This window comes from Rhinatrema bivittatum, chromosome 3 (assembly GCF_901001135.1).
Source record: "Rhinatrema bivittatum chromosome 3, aRhiBiv1.1, whole genome shotgun sequence".
NCBI lineage: Eukaryota > Metazoa > Chordata > Amphibia > Gymnophiona > Rhinatrematidae > Rhinatrema > Rhinatrema bivittatum.
The window spans coordinates 514,683,421-514,697,920 of NC_042617.1; the positions used below are offsets into that span (position 1 = coordinate 514,683,421).

General features: G+C 44.5%; 1 protein-coding gene across 1 annotated transcript in view; it reads left to right on the forward strand.

Annotated features, from left to right (window-relative positions):
- LOC115088184 overlaps positions 1–14,500 on the forward strand; it is a 56,936-nt gene that overhangs the window by 14,302 nt on the left and 28,134 nt on the right. The window contains exon 2 of the mRNA XM_029596202.1: positions 1,445–1,795. Coding sequence (XP_029452062.1) covers positions 1,445–1,795 — 351 coding nt within the window. The remainder of the gene's footprint in view (positions 1–1,444; positions 1,796–14,500) is intronic.

The window sequence follows — 14,500 nt, forward strand, 5'->3', positions numbered from 1 at the left end:
TTCGTGGTTACCCTTATAAGTACATTAAGAAAGCTTATAAACGAGCTGGGAACGCTGAGAGACAGTGGTTGCTGTTGGACAGAACAATAGATAAGGAAGACAGTCTTTTAGTGTGTACATTGCCACATTCTGATAAAGCTGCCACAGTAGCGTCACTGATACGTCAACGTTGGCCAATACTGAAAATACATGAAGTATTTTGGGAGGCTCCTATTATAACTTATTGTCGAGGGAAAAACATCGGAGACATGGTGACACATTCATTTTTTAGATCCATTTCAAATTTAGATAATACACTGCCACCTGGACATTGGTCATGCCAACATTGTTTAATCTGCAGTCAGGCCATTGTAGGTGCCCAATGGACAGATGCATTTGGGAATACACATATTGCACGAGATTATACAGATTGTCAGTCAATTATATTACATTGGGCGCACTAAACGCTCTATCCGAGTGAGACTCACAGAATATCGAAGTTGTATTACAACGGGGAAAGTCTTTGCACCGATGGTAGCGCACTGCTTGGAAAAACAACATACGTTTCAGCAACTGTAATGGCGAGTCATGGAGCAAGTTCCCATTAATCCTAGAGGTGGTGATCCAAATACAATATTAAATGAGTGAGAAATGCAGTGGATCTTTCATATGAACACAGTAGCTCCAGCAGGGCTCAATGCAGCAATCGAGTGGAATTCCTTGAGTTAATTAATTTTGGGTCGAGAGATCAGTGACATCATTGACCTTTTTTGGACTGAGGTACAAGTCAGGTATTTGGTGACGTATTTATGTATCTAGCTTATAAGAAAGTTCCGGGGTAGACTGGAAGAGAAATATTGGAAAAACCCCGAAAAACTCTATGATGATGTAGGCTGCCGGCTTAGCAAGTTTGACCTGTGCTGCTCTTTAGAAGCTTTGTTAACTATACTTATGCTGTATGTATATTAAGTCTATCATTATTTTGACGCAGAAACTGCCCTTGAAAAAGGACTCCGTTGTCCGAAACACGGCCCCGTGTCGGGCATTGGCACCATTGATTAGCGGGATGGGCAAAAAACATTGCTTCATTTTGGATAAGATAAGTTCTAACATGAATGTCGACAATTGATACAATATGAGAAATTGATGAATTTTAATGGTTATGGTATACACCGCAATACAATTGTATGAACTTTTAACAATTTTGGGACACAGCAATATGAAAAATTGATAAAAATAAGTGATGTTATATTGACCTATGATTAAAGGCAGATTAAGGCAGAGCAATAAAGAGAACCTTTATTGTACAATGAAGCCTATTATGATGGTCAAAAATTTGCGTCTTTAATGGTTATATGATTGGGGGATTAGAGTTGGTATACATGAGTGAATAGAAAATATATACTATACATGCTCATTTGAGAAAATAGTAATATTTGATAATGCATCTTGATTTTTTCTTCAGGGATGGAAACTTGTCTTCATCTTCACACTAAAAGGCTGATCCAAGCAAGCGCTGGAGAAGACATGTGGCTTCATTGCCAGTTCCAGTACAATCACAACTTCACGCAAGATGAAGTTTACATTTTGTGGGGAAAGGAGCTAGCACTGGATGAGTACAAGGTTATCATTATTTTCAATGGACAAGATGTGAAAAGCTATCGAGAAAACTCAGTTTTTCCCTTGGATAAACTGCAGAGTGGGAAAGCAGATCTTCTCCTGAAAAAAGTTGAAGCTAATGAAAGTGGAATGTATCTATGTGATGTGACTGTGAAAGCAGCAAACGGAAAAGGGAAGACATATATGCAAGTACTAGGTAAGTATGCCAGATTTCAGTCTTTCAGCAGTGACTGTAATATTTTGAGCATAGGTTGAATGAGGGCTTGTAATGGATCGAAGAAAGTATACTCCAGCGATAGGGCTGCCAACTCGCTCCAGATTTTCAGGATAGGTTGATCCAGTCCTGATTTAGCATGCAATAGGGAAAAACCTGGACTGGATTAATTAGGTCCTGAAAATCTGGAGCCAGTTGGCAACCCTATCCAGCGATGGAGTTTAACCTCATCTTTGCAAAATGGGAGGAGCTGCTAAAATGAGTGAAGGCTGGCAACTCCAACCTGCTACAGCTCCATGGATCTCAATGGTATCATTGGGGCATTGTAGCGACAACCTTTAGAAAATCACTGAGGTCAATGTTCCACTAGGCTGTTTAGCGAACAAGTTATCCAGCTAAAGTTATCCCCGGTTTGTTCAATATTATCTTTGGCTGCTGCCACCCCTTCCCCCCTGGCAGTGTCAAGGTGCTGCACCAAACTCTCCCACCCACTGGACCCTTCTCCATGAAGCATCTGTCAGGAGCAGCACTGGAAGCATAAACTATCCACAGTTTACGCTTCCAGTGCTAGAAATGTAAATTGTGGTTAGTTTACACCTCTAGTGCTGCAAGTGTAAACTGTGAGTAGTTGTTGCTCCTAACAGATGCAGCGCTGGTGTCCTGGGAGCGAATTAATTTGGATCTTGCTCCCAGCAGGGAATTTGTATGCTTCATGGGGATGAGGGGAGGGTCCAGAGGGTCTGTGTGTGTGTGGGGGGGGGGGGGGGGGGAGGGGGTAGCACGGTCACTAAACATTGCAGAGGGTTGGAGAAGGACAGCAGCAGCCAAAGATAATATTGAACAAACCTGGGAAGGGGGTGGGGGAAGGTGGCATCCACGGACCCAAGAACAATTGCTTAGTAATTTAAGAGGGGATTAAGGGGGAAGTGCATGGCCTGACAGGGCCAGATACAATTCTTTGTATGGGAATATAGAGAATTGGACCTTAGGCCCTTTACTTCTTTATCTTTCTTTTCTTGTTTAAAGTGCTACTTACCCAGATATCTTTTGAAGATATCCAAATAAGTAGCAAGTTATTTGTATTTAGCCATATTTGGCTAAATTACCGGGAGATGCATCAAGCCCCGGTAGTGGTCTAATGCATATTAAACAGCGTATATCGTACGATAGAGCACTATAGCGGTGATATTGCTTGATATATGTGATATTTTGCCTCTCCCTGCCCTTCTATCCTCACCTATTTCAATGACCTTCTTTGCATGCATGAATAATGCAAATGCATACAAAGAAGGTCATACATAGGCAATCCTATGCACATATTTTATTGTGGCCAACCAAGAAAATGGTCAGCCATGATAAAACAACCACTATCTGAAAAGTGTTAACTGTGAGGTGGAAAGCCCAGGACACTAACGCAGGTCCTGAGGGTCATGCCTCACATATAAAGAGCCAGCAAAGAAATAATATATATTGTGACTACATGGAGAAGGTGAGCGGGGGTCAATGCTGACCACTGTCTCAACCTGGGGCTGCCACTCGAGGCGTCCTCAACTCTCCCAAAGTTAAAAATAGAAAAAAGAGCTTGTGCAGCGACAGTCCCAGCCTCCCTTCCCTCCAAAAGGTCCAAATAAAAAGAATAGGATCGCAGCCACCCCAACAAACCATTAATAAAGATTAGTGTCCTGGTCACCCGGTACCCCTTTCCCCCAAAAGACTATCAATAGAGATTAGTTTCCGGGTCCCATGGCCCCCCCCCCAAAGACCATTAATAAAGATTAGTGTCTCACCCCCTGCCCCCCCCCCCCCGACCACTTTCTCCCCTAAAGAGCAGGAGGTCTGATCCCCATACCCCATTCACATAGCTGGGGTAAGGTCAGGTTGGTGCCCATTTGAAAAATGGCGCCAACCAGATCAGGTGCAAATTTATTTTATTTATTTCAGATTTTTATATACCAGCATTCGAGACAGCAGTCACATCGTGCTGGTTCACATAGAACAGGGGTGCATAATAAACATAACTATAACAATGGTGTTGAAAAGGCAATTACATATAACAGGGTGATAAGAACTTGGCTGAGAAGGAAGAGAAAGGAAAAGTTATTAAATTCACACAGGTACAACGATAGAAGATAAGGATGACCATGGTGTAGTTGGAGATTAGTTAACCATGTTGGAGATTAGTTAACCATGGTATAGTTGGAGATTAGGGGTGGCTTGGAGGTGTTCGATCAATTGGCGTCCGGGAAAGCTTGTGTGAATATCCAGGTCTTTAGTCTTTTTTTGAAAGTTGAGATGCATGGTTCTGTTCTGAGATTTGTGGGGATGGAGTACCATAACGGTGGAATGGCTGTAGAGAAAGCCCGTTCTCTAAGTGTGCAGTGTCTGGTGGATTTGGACGGTGGTACCTGTAGCGATCCCCTATATGCATCTCTTGTCGGTCTTGATGAATTGTGTAGTCGGAGAGGGATCTGTAGGTCAATGGGAGCCAATTGGTGGATGTTTTTGTATGTGGTAAGAATGGCCTTGTATATTATTCTAAAGTGTATAGGTAGCCAATGGAGGCTCTTTAGAATGGGGGTTATGTGGTCCCTTCTCCTGGTATTTGTCAGAATTCGTGCAGCTGTATTTTGCACCATCTGAAGCGGTTTGGTGTATGAAGCGGGAAGGCCAAGTAGGATGGTGTTACAATAGTCTAATTTTGAAAAAATGATTGCTTGTAGAATGGTTCTGAAATCTTGGGCATGGAAAAGTGGTCTAATTCTTTTCAGCACTTGTAGTTGGTAGAAACAGTCTACCAACTGATGCAAAGAGGCATCCCAGCCTCAACACAGGAGCCCCTTCTTTAATTTAAGGTTCTGGGGTGCAGAAGAGGGAGCAGGTGAGAATGTACATAGGAAGGGGGGGGTTAGGGCTCGGGACCCTAATTTTTTTTTCTCTTGGGGAGGCTAGGGGGTATGCTATTGTTTGTCTTTGGGGGGAAAGGGGGTGGGGGCTGGAACACTAAAGTTTATTAATGGTCTTTGGGGGAGAGGGGGGGCCGGGACTGTCACCTTGCGGGCTTTCTCTTTTAAATTTTTTAACTTTGAAGAAGATGGGGCTGCCTCGAGTGGTGGCCCCGGGTTGAGACAGAGGTCAGCACTGACCCATGCTCAATTTTTCCATTTTGGTGGCACTTTTTATTTTTCGGGCCAGTGGCCTTTTAAGGCCATTTTGGTCCCATGAGGTTGGGGCTGCCAATGCGTTAAAGGGCCACTAGGTGCATTCTTTTGCCCCGGGGTGTTTGGCCAAGAGACAAAATTACGCACCATAGAGCTGCAAAGTTTTTTCAAGGGAGGGTCCCCACCTTGCAGCAATCCCCCCCCCCCCACACACACACAATAATGGGACTCCTCCCGTGATAAAAAAAACAAAAACATTGCGGCTTAATGAATCTAGGCCTTAGCCAGATAACTTACCTCCTCTCCAAAACAGCCCTGTTTGAGAATGCTTCTCAAAGTTTAAAGTTTGAGGACAGGATTACTTTTGTAAATCAAAAAAGGAATCTTTTAAGGGGTAAAAAGGATCCAATCGAAAATTACAATCTATCTGTACAGTTTTTCACTTTGCTTCCTAAGCTGGAGAGAAACCAAAGAAGATGAGATATTTTACCATAACTGATGTGTTATTTGGTCATACAGAACTCCTGCTCTGTCATCACAGACAGGATTCTATTAAAATATTTTAGTGAAACATTTGGAATGCACTGAATGCAATCTCATATAAAGCACGTATAAGCTGAGTCAGGAAAAGACGATGGAGAACCCAGCTCAACATCTCCTCCTCTTAGTCCTCCCTCCCCCCCCCCCCCCCCCCGAAAAAACATTGTCTAGAATAATCAGACAAGTGTTCAGGTAATAAAAAGTCTACAGTTTTATTTGCATATACAAAATTCAATCCTTTGAAGGTATCCAGGAAAGGGCACTTCTACAGCTCCCTACTCCCAAAGATTCCAGACTAGCCAGAACCCATAAACGTGTCTTCTTCTCATTCATCCCCATACTCTGGAACTCTGTCCTGACAGAGCCAGACTAGCCAGTGAGATAGTGACGCTTCTCTATAAGGTAAAGAGCTGTCTTTTCCATCAAGTCCAAGCCTGCTCCTCTTAGCTAGCAAAACTGGCTTCTAAGAAGGCATATCTATGTTAAATTAATGCAATTTTTTCTGTAACAAATAAGTCAATTTTTGGTTTGTTATTAATGAAACAAATTGAAAAACTGACACAGTAATTTGTTGAAAAAAAAAAAAAAGAAACCTGTCCTCCTTGGCTCTCCCCAGATATCCTTGACCCCCTCACCCAGAGCTGAAACAGGGCCTTCCCAGCCCAACTTACCCCTTTCATAGAGTTTTCAGTATAGAAAGGGGCAGAAGTGATTCCTAGTTGCTCCTGCCCCATTGACTCCCGGTACCGCAATGACACCAGCCAGCCCTAAGGCCAACACCATTTTGTTGTATGGCCATATCCTTTACGGCCATGAAACACTGGCGCCAGTCTCAGGGTCGGCTGGCACCACTGGCAAGCGGAAGCTGATGAGGCAGGAGCAATGAAGATCGCTCCTTCCCCTTTATACATGGAAGACCACTTGGAAGGGGTAAGTGGGGCCAGGCCCTGGTTCAGTTGTGGGGGGTGCGGAGAGGCCCTGGGAGGCCCCACCCAGCTCATTTCAAAAGAGGCAGGGGAGATGGGGACCCCGTTTCAGGTCTTATTTTCATTTTGGGGATTTTTTTTAAATGTAATGTTATTTTAGTTTCACAAATGAACCTAACCAAAATAAACATTATGTAAACTACCGGGTTCAAGACCTTGCTTTTTCTCACTTGTCACATGATAGCTGTTGTTAAGGCTTAGGGGTTTCCAAAGAAGATTTGAGAAAGGTCACCTGCTGGTAAGTCTTCAAGCAAGTTTACAGTGGAAAAAAATAGTTAAAGTTAAACTTGAATTTAAATGTTGAAACCAGAAAAATATATAAATAAAATATATTTTAGCTAGAATTGCTATGCTCAATTAAGCTGGCAGATGAAATAAATAAGTTCTGACATTCAACAATAGTTTGCAAAACTTTCAAAAGTTATGAAATCTCACAAATGTTTTCTATAATATTCATACCTTTAAGTTGGTTATGGCATGAAAATGAACCAATTTTTTGACTGAAAGTAATTTCCATTGTCACTGGTTTACCTAGACCTTTAATTACTCTGGCTGGCCAACAATAATGACTATTTTTAATTTTCACTGTTTATACAGCAAGTGAGTATTTCATAGAAACAATTTGTTCATATTATCAATGCACAATAGAAATCAATTAGGTAAATATTTCTCCAGTAGATCTACAACCCCTCATGAAACTTCAACCTTATTTTGTAAAGAGAGCACAAGAATTGAGATTCTGTGGCAATTCTAATCTCAGAATTCCCGGAAAGATCACTGGATAATGTAAAATGAGTTTGTGAATTCTTTGGCTAACGTTTCTTCTTTCTGACGTGTTCCTGTACGTTCTTTTTCCTGTGTCTGTACCTTTACTCTTTTCTTGGAAAAGTTGTGAATACACACACTCTTATCTTAAAATGATTCTTTGGCTAGCTAGACTTTCTTACTAGGGATGTGAATCGTTTTTTGACGATTTAAAATATCGTCCGATATATTTTAAATCGTCAAAAAATCGTTAGGGCCACGATACAATACCAATTCCCCCGATTTATCGTTAAAAAATTGTAAATCGGGGGAAGGGGGAGGGCAGGAAAACCGGCACACTAAAACCCCCTAAAACCCACCCCCGACCCTTTAAATTAAATCCCCCACCCTCCCGAACCCCCCCCCCAATGCTTTAAATTACCTGGGGATCCGGCGGTGGTCCAGAACGGCGGCGGTCCGAAACGGCCCCCTCAATAGAATTGTGTTGTCTTCAGCCGGCGCCATTTTTCAAAATGGCCGCCGCAATATGGCGGCGGCCATAGACAAAAACGATTCGACGCAGGAGGTCGTTCCGGACCCCCGCTGGACTTTTGGCAAGTCTTGTGGGGGTCAGGAGGCCCCCCCAAGCTGGCCAAAATTTTCCTGGGAGTCCAGCGGGGTTCCGGGAGCGATTTCTTGCCGCAAATCGTTTTCGTACGGAAAATGGTGCCGGCAGGAGATCGACTGCAGGAGGTCGTTCAGCGGGGGTTCCGGACCGCCGCTGAACGACCTCCTGCAGTCGATCTCCTGCCGGCGCCATTTTCCGTACGAAAACGATTCGCGGCAAGAAATCGCTCCCGGAACCCCGCTGGACTCCCAGGAAAATTTTGGCCAGCTTGGGGGGGCCTCCTGACCCCCACAAGACTTGCCAAAAGTCCAGCGGGGGTCCGGAACGACCTCCTGCGTTGAATCGTTTTTGTCTATGGCCGCCGCCATTTTGCGGCGGCCATTTTGAAAAATGGCGCCGGCTGAAGACAACACGATTCTATTGAGGGGGCCGTTCCGGACCGCCGCCATTCTGGACCACCGCCGGATCCCCAGGTAATTTAAAGCATTTGGGGGGGGTTCGGGAGGGTGGGGGATTTAATTTAAAGGGTCGGGGTGGGTTTTAGGGGGGTTTAGTGTGCCGGCTCACGATTTTAACGATTTTTCACGATAGTTTACACACCCAAACGGCAACAATACGATTCCCTCCCCCTCCCAGCCGAAATCGATGTTAAGACGATCGAGGACACGATTCACATCTCTATTTCTCACTGGTCCAGTTAGTGTAATCACTTTTCTGATATCCTTTCAGGTAGCACTAGCTAGAGTACATTGTATTGTTCTCCCCTGCTGACGCTAGCGAGGGCTGCTGGAATCTCGCTGAAGGGGGGGTGGCTTGAATGGCCAAGGGTGTGGTCTCTTGCTGCCTCTCATTATTTCTCTATTTTTCTACATGGGGTGTGTCTCTGCTAGCTCTCACTCACTTGACTGGGATGTGATATGAAGGTATTTTCTTCTTTCTTGAACCTAATTAGCTATAAATAAATAAATGGCATGTTCCTAATTACTCTAACACAAGATTTCTTCCGAAGATGTTACTAAAGTCTCCTATATGTGGTCATGTAGGCTAGTTTAACTGGTCTATCTTTATGGGGGGAAATAAAAAGATTATTGAACGTCCCTTTTCTATCTAGGCAATAGGGAAGAGACTCAGATGATAGGGTCTGCAGTACCAACACAGGAGTTTCTTCCACATACTTTCATTCAGTTTATAATACTACAGTGTCAGGATCTCGTTCTTTCCTTAGATGTTCTCCTTTAATTTGACAGTTCCTTATAAAGAATGCTACTTGTTTTTATCAGAAGATATGAAATAGTTATTTTATGCAATAGTAACACACACTTTAGCAGCATTTCTTTGCCACGTATGCTGCAACTAATGTATGTTTGGGAAAGTTATAATATTTCTATCCATCTCACAAATTTTAGATCCTAGATCTCAATTATGGAATGCTAATGGACAATTAAATTGATGGACCCAAATCCTAATTTGATTTTCTAGTTTTCCTGAGGTTTATTATTTTATACCCCTTCCTCGGCTATCCCCTGTTACTAATGATCTGACTTTATTTATTGCTATACCCTCACCTTTTTAGATGTGCTAAATATTTTTATTGATACCCTCTTTGCCTATTGTAACCCTCACACTGTACGACTTCCAGGGCCAGTGCAAGGGTATTGGGTGCCCAAGGCGACCCTTGCGCTGCTACACCGCCCCCACCCCCGCTCGCACCCCCCCCCCCCCCCCCCCCCCCGCCTACCTGTTTTGCCCTGACTGTGTGTTTCTCAGGACACTGAGCCATAGGGGGTGCCAAAGAGCAACTGCATGGTGCCACAAGTGGGACCTATCCCGCTCACGGCATAGAGAAATAGAGACTGTGTGCTTCTCAAGGCCGCGAGCGGGATAGGCTCATGACCCTGAGAAGCACACAGTCAGCGCCGAAACAGGTGGGGGGTGGGGTGCTGCTCGCAGCCCTGAGAAGCACTCAGTCTCTATTTCTCTTTGCCGCGAGCGGGATAGGTCCCGCTTGCAGCACCATGTGGCTGCTCTTTGGTGCCCCCTATGGCTCGGTGCCCTAGGCGACTGCTGAAGTTCACCTAATGGACGTGCCGGCCCTGATGGCTCTCCATTATTATTGTTGTATACTATAATTTGTAAGACTCAACAGGGATGTGGACCCTTAGTGCCGAGGAGTGTTTGGCACTGCCTAGTGGGCAAGTCCAGTTGGCAGAGAAGCCCAGATGTGAGCCCGGCTGAAGCTTCATCTACACCAACTTCCTTCCCTGCAGATTGAGTCCTTGTGTTCTGGCAGCTGGCAGGTCTTAGGTGGGTCCATAGGGCAGTCCTGGGCATAAGTCTGGGCAGGCAGCAGACAGCAGAGCTGGAAGACAAGCCAGAGGTCAAGGCGGGCAGCAAACAGCAGAAACAGAAGACAGGCCAGAGGTTGAGCAGGTGGCAGGTGGAGCAGGATCAAGTCCAAAGTCAAGGTTGAAGTCCAGGAAATCAGAACAAGGGAAGAAGGAACAACAGATGAGACAAACAAGGATGGACTATTAGGGCGACAAGAGAAGGCAAGGCAGAGGAGAACAAGTAACAACTAGGCAAGGCAGGGCCGGTGCTAGCTTTTTTACTGCCTTGTGTGAAAAATTACTGTGCAGCTAGCCTTCCATCAATCCCAGAGGGAGTCGCCAACGAGGTAAGGTGGGCGGAGCAGAGACATCGGACAGCAACGGACACAACAGCCTGCTTGACCACGTCTTCAGATTCTGACTCTGTTTCTAGCCTTGTCATCACCTACGCTGTTCTGGCTCTCCTTGCTCCATCTGACCTCCAGTCTCGAACCTGACTGCGCTCCTCTTCTGTCTGTGGGCCCGCCTGTTTACCATCTCTCCAGGAGACCCTGTGAGGCCCACCTAAGTCCAAGCGGCCCGGGTCCCTATAGGCTCCTCTTGGGGGGACCTCAGGCTTCCAGTGGTGAAGCTCATCCTAGCCTCTGTCTCCTCCAGTGCTCCACCCCCTGGGGGCAGGTGCTTCCTGGTCCCTACCAGGGAGCCGTTCTCCACTGCTCCAGGACAAGGGTCCACCCCTGAGCGCAACAGTTAGTGCCTATGATCACCAACTGATTGCAATTCTTGCCTAGTTTCCTATACAGAAAAATCATCTCTAATGTTTAATTAGATACAGTTATTATGCAGAAATTCTCATTACTAACATTTTTGTTAGAAAAGTAAATGAAGATAAGAGAAAGAAGAGGATGCTATGGTTTTCTAAAGAAACAGACAAAAAACAAGAAAACAATGTTAGTGTACAAGAGATTGTAGAAAGAAAAGAGGCAAAAATACCTGGAAAAGATAAGAGAAGCTTGGAAAGTAGTCAAGATGCAAATAGAAGAAACAATATAAAAAACAGGGGGAAAGACATTTTTACATTAGGAAGAAGTGAAAAGGTGGCATTGCGAGACTCAGAGGAGAAGGGGAGGAAAAAGTAGAGACGGATGTGGAAAAAGCAGAATTGCTTAACTAATTTTTCTGTTTGGTGTTCACTGAAGAAGGGCAGGAGTAAGACTAGAGAAAACAAACAAAAATAGAATTAGAAATGAGATAAACCTCAGTTTTCAGAAAAGAGTATTTGTGAGGAACTAGCTAAACTTAAAGTACTAAAAAGTTATGGGGTTGGATGGATACATACAAGGTATTAAGAGAACGTACAGGGTCATTTATCATTTAACTAGCATTAAAGCCCTAATGCACACGATAACGCCATAATGCATGCATTAAATTACGCAACTCGCGCATGTATGCAAATGTAACATTTGCTATGCAAGTGGGAGGAGTTTGGGTGGAGTTAATGGTAATGAGTGGCTCCTAATGTCAAATGCTATAGAGTGATGCACAGCAAAGCGGGTTTTTTAACGCCAGAAATAAAGAACTACACTTTTTTTCTGTGTGTTGTGCCCATCTTAACTCTGTGAAAAGGTTTTTATCTCATGAGAGCGAGAGAGATAGAGTGCATTGTACAAACCAACTCCTCTTGTACCTTTCATTGATTCAAACAGCAGAAAATCTTCAGTGATGTCAACTTTGCTGTTCATACCTCCTATCGTGTATGAAAAACCACCTCCCCAAACCTACCTCACCCCTAAACCCCCACACCAAGTTAAAAGGTCCCCCTTCTTACAGAGGTATAAATAGTAAAGTGAAAGATTACTTTTTTTTTTGCTCGTTCACTCCCTCCCCTAAATGGCATGTGTGATAAAAATTGTTTCACTCTACACCCCTGCAATGGATTAATCAGCACAAAAATAGCTCAGGTGCAATAACTTTACTGCGCCTTGCGGAAATTATATATGCGATGCGGATGCAGGGTAATTACCCTAATCACACTCCTTTTTTTATCGCAGGTGTTATTTCTGCTATATGTATAGCATTTTGATAAATCTAGGGGTACGTTTCTTAGTTCTGGCAACTTTGCTGGCTGAAATTTTCAATGCTTCTTTAGAGTCAAGAATAGTGCTGGAGAATTGAAGACAGGCGGATGTGATTCCTCTTCACAAAAGTGGAAGTAAGGTGAAAGCTTGAAGCTACAGGCCAGTTCAAAACGCACCTCTGTGCTGAGTAAATTAGTGGAATAGTTGTGACCAGAGGTAAATCTTGTCAGACAAATCTCATCAATTTCTTTGAATGGGTGACCAGAGAATTGGATCGGGAAAGAGAACAAGATGTAGTGTACTTGGATTTCACTAAGGGCTTTGACATGGATCTACATAAGCAACTTATAAATAAACTGAACATCCTTAGTGTGGGCCTTAAAGTGGCTGAATGGGTTAGAAACCGGTTGAGTGGGAGGCGAGAACGAGTAGTGGTAAATGGAGCTTGCTTCAGAGATAGGGGCGTTACTATTGGTGTGCTGCAGGGATCGGGTCTTGGGCTGATTCCTTTCAACTTTATGCAAATAATATTGTGGAAGGACTATAGGGAAAGATTTCTCTTTTTGCAGAGGATACCAAAATATGCAACAGGGTAAACAACACCCAGGAAGATGTGGAAATATGATGAGGGATCTAGCATAGCTTGAGGAATGGTCTAGACTCTGGCAGCTAAGATTTAATGCTAAAATATGCAGTCATGCATTTGGGTTGCAAAAATCCAGGGGTGAAATTATTCTAAAGACAAAATGAGAGCAGGTCTAGGGGCAGCATCCTAAAAAAATATTGTAGCGATTTTGTTTTCATTCCAGGGTTGGGCCATTTTGGGTCCACTCCCAGATTGTTGGAGTTTTTTTCGTTGTGCCATTTTTTTATTATTATTTATAAAAAATCAGAGCCCACCAGCAGACCCCTCACCTACCTCCCAACTCCCCCCCCCCCCCCCCGGTACTCACCAAAACACCCGATGGTCTAATGGGGGCCTCAGGAGCGATTTCCCGCTCCCAGACCAGCAGCTGCCCTCATTCAAAATGGCACTGGCCGCTCTTTGCTCTTAACATGTGACAGGGGTTACCAGTGCCATCCGCCAGTCCCTGTCATATGGTAGGGGTGATGGACAAGCTGCACCATTTTTCAAAATGGTATTGGCCACCCTTCATGTTTTTTCCTATCATTTTTCGGGTTTCGAAAATAAAGACGATATTTCCTATTTTGTTGTATTTCCTATTTCATTGCAAATGACTTCCCTTCCCTAGCGGGATCTAGCTTGTTGAAGATTTTAAGGTGGCCAAACAGGTGGATAAGTCAACAACAAAAGCCAGAAAGATGCTTCTGTGCATAGGGAGAGGAATGATCAGCAGAAAAAAGGAGGAGATATTGTGCAAGTCCCTGGTGAGACCTCATTTGGAATACTATATACAGTTCAAAAGGATATAAACAGGATGAAGTCAGTCCAGAGAATGGCTACTAAAATGGTCAGTGATCTTTGTTGTAAAGCATATGGAGACAGACAAAGATCTATACATGATTACCCTAAAGGTAAAGCAAGATAGGGGAGATATGATGGAGACATTTAAAAATAGGGATGTGAATCGTTTTAGGACGATTAAAATTATCGTCCGATAATTTTAATATCGTCTTAAACCGTTATGGAACACAATACAATACAGATTCTAACGATTTATCGTTATAAATCGTTAGAATCGTGAGCCGGCACATTAAAACCCCCTAAAACCCACCCCCGACCCTTTAAATTAAATCCCCACCCTCCCCAACCCCCCCCCCCAAATAACTTAAATAACCTGCGGGTCCAGCGGCGGTCCGGAACGGCAGCGGTCCGGAACGGGCTCCTGCTCCTGCATCTTGTCGTCTTCAGCCGGCGCCATTTTCCAAAATGGCGCCGAAAAATGGCGGCGGCCATAGACGAAAACGATTGGACGGCAGGAGGTCCTTCCGGACCCCCGCTGGACTTTTGGCAAGTCTCGTGGGGGTCAGGAGGCCCCCCACAAGCTGGCCAAAAGTTCCTGGAGGTCCAGCGGGGGTCAGGGAGCGATTTCCCGCCGCGAATCGTTTTCGTACGGAAAATGGCGCCGGCAGGAGATCGACTGCAGGAGGTCGTTCAGCGAGGCACCGGAACTCTCGCTGAACGACCTCCTGCAGTCGATCTCCTGCCGGCACCATTTTCCGTACGAAAACGATTCGCGGCGGGAAATCGCTCCCTGACCCCCG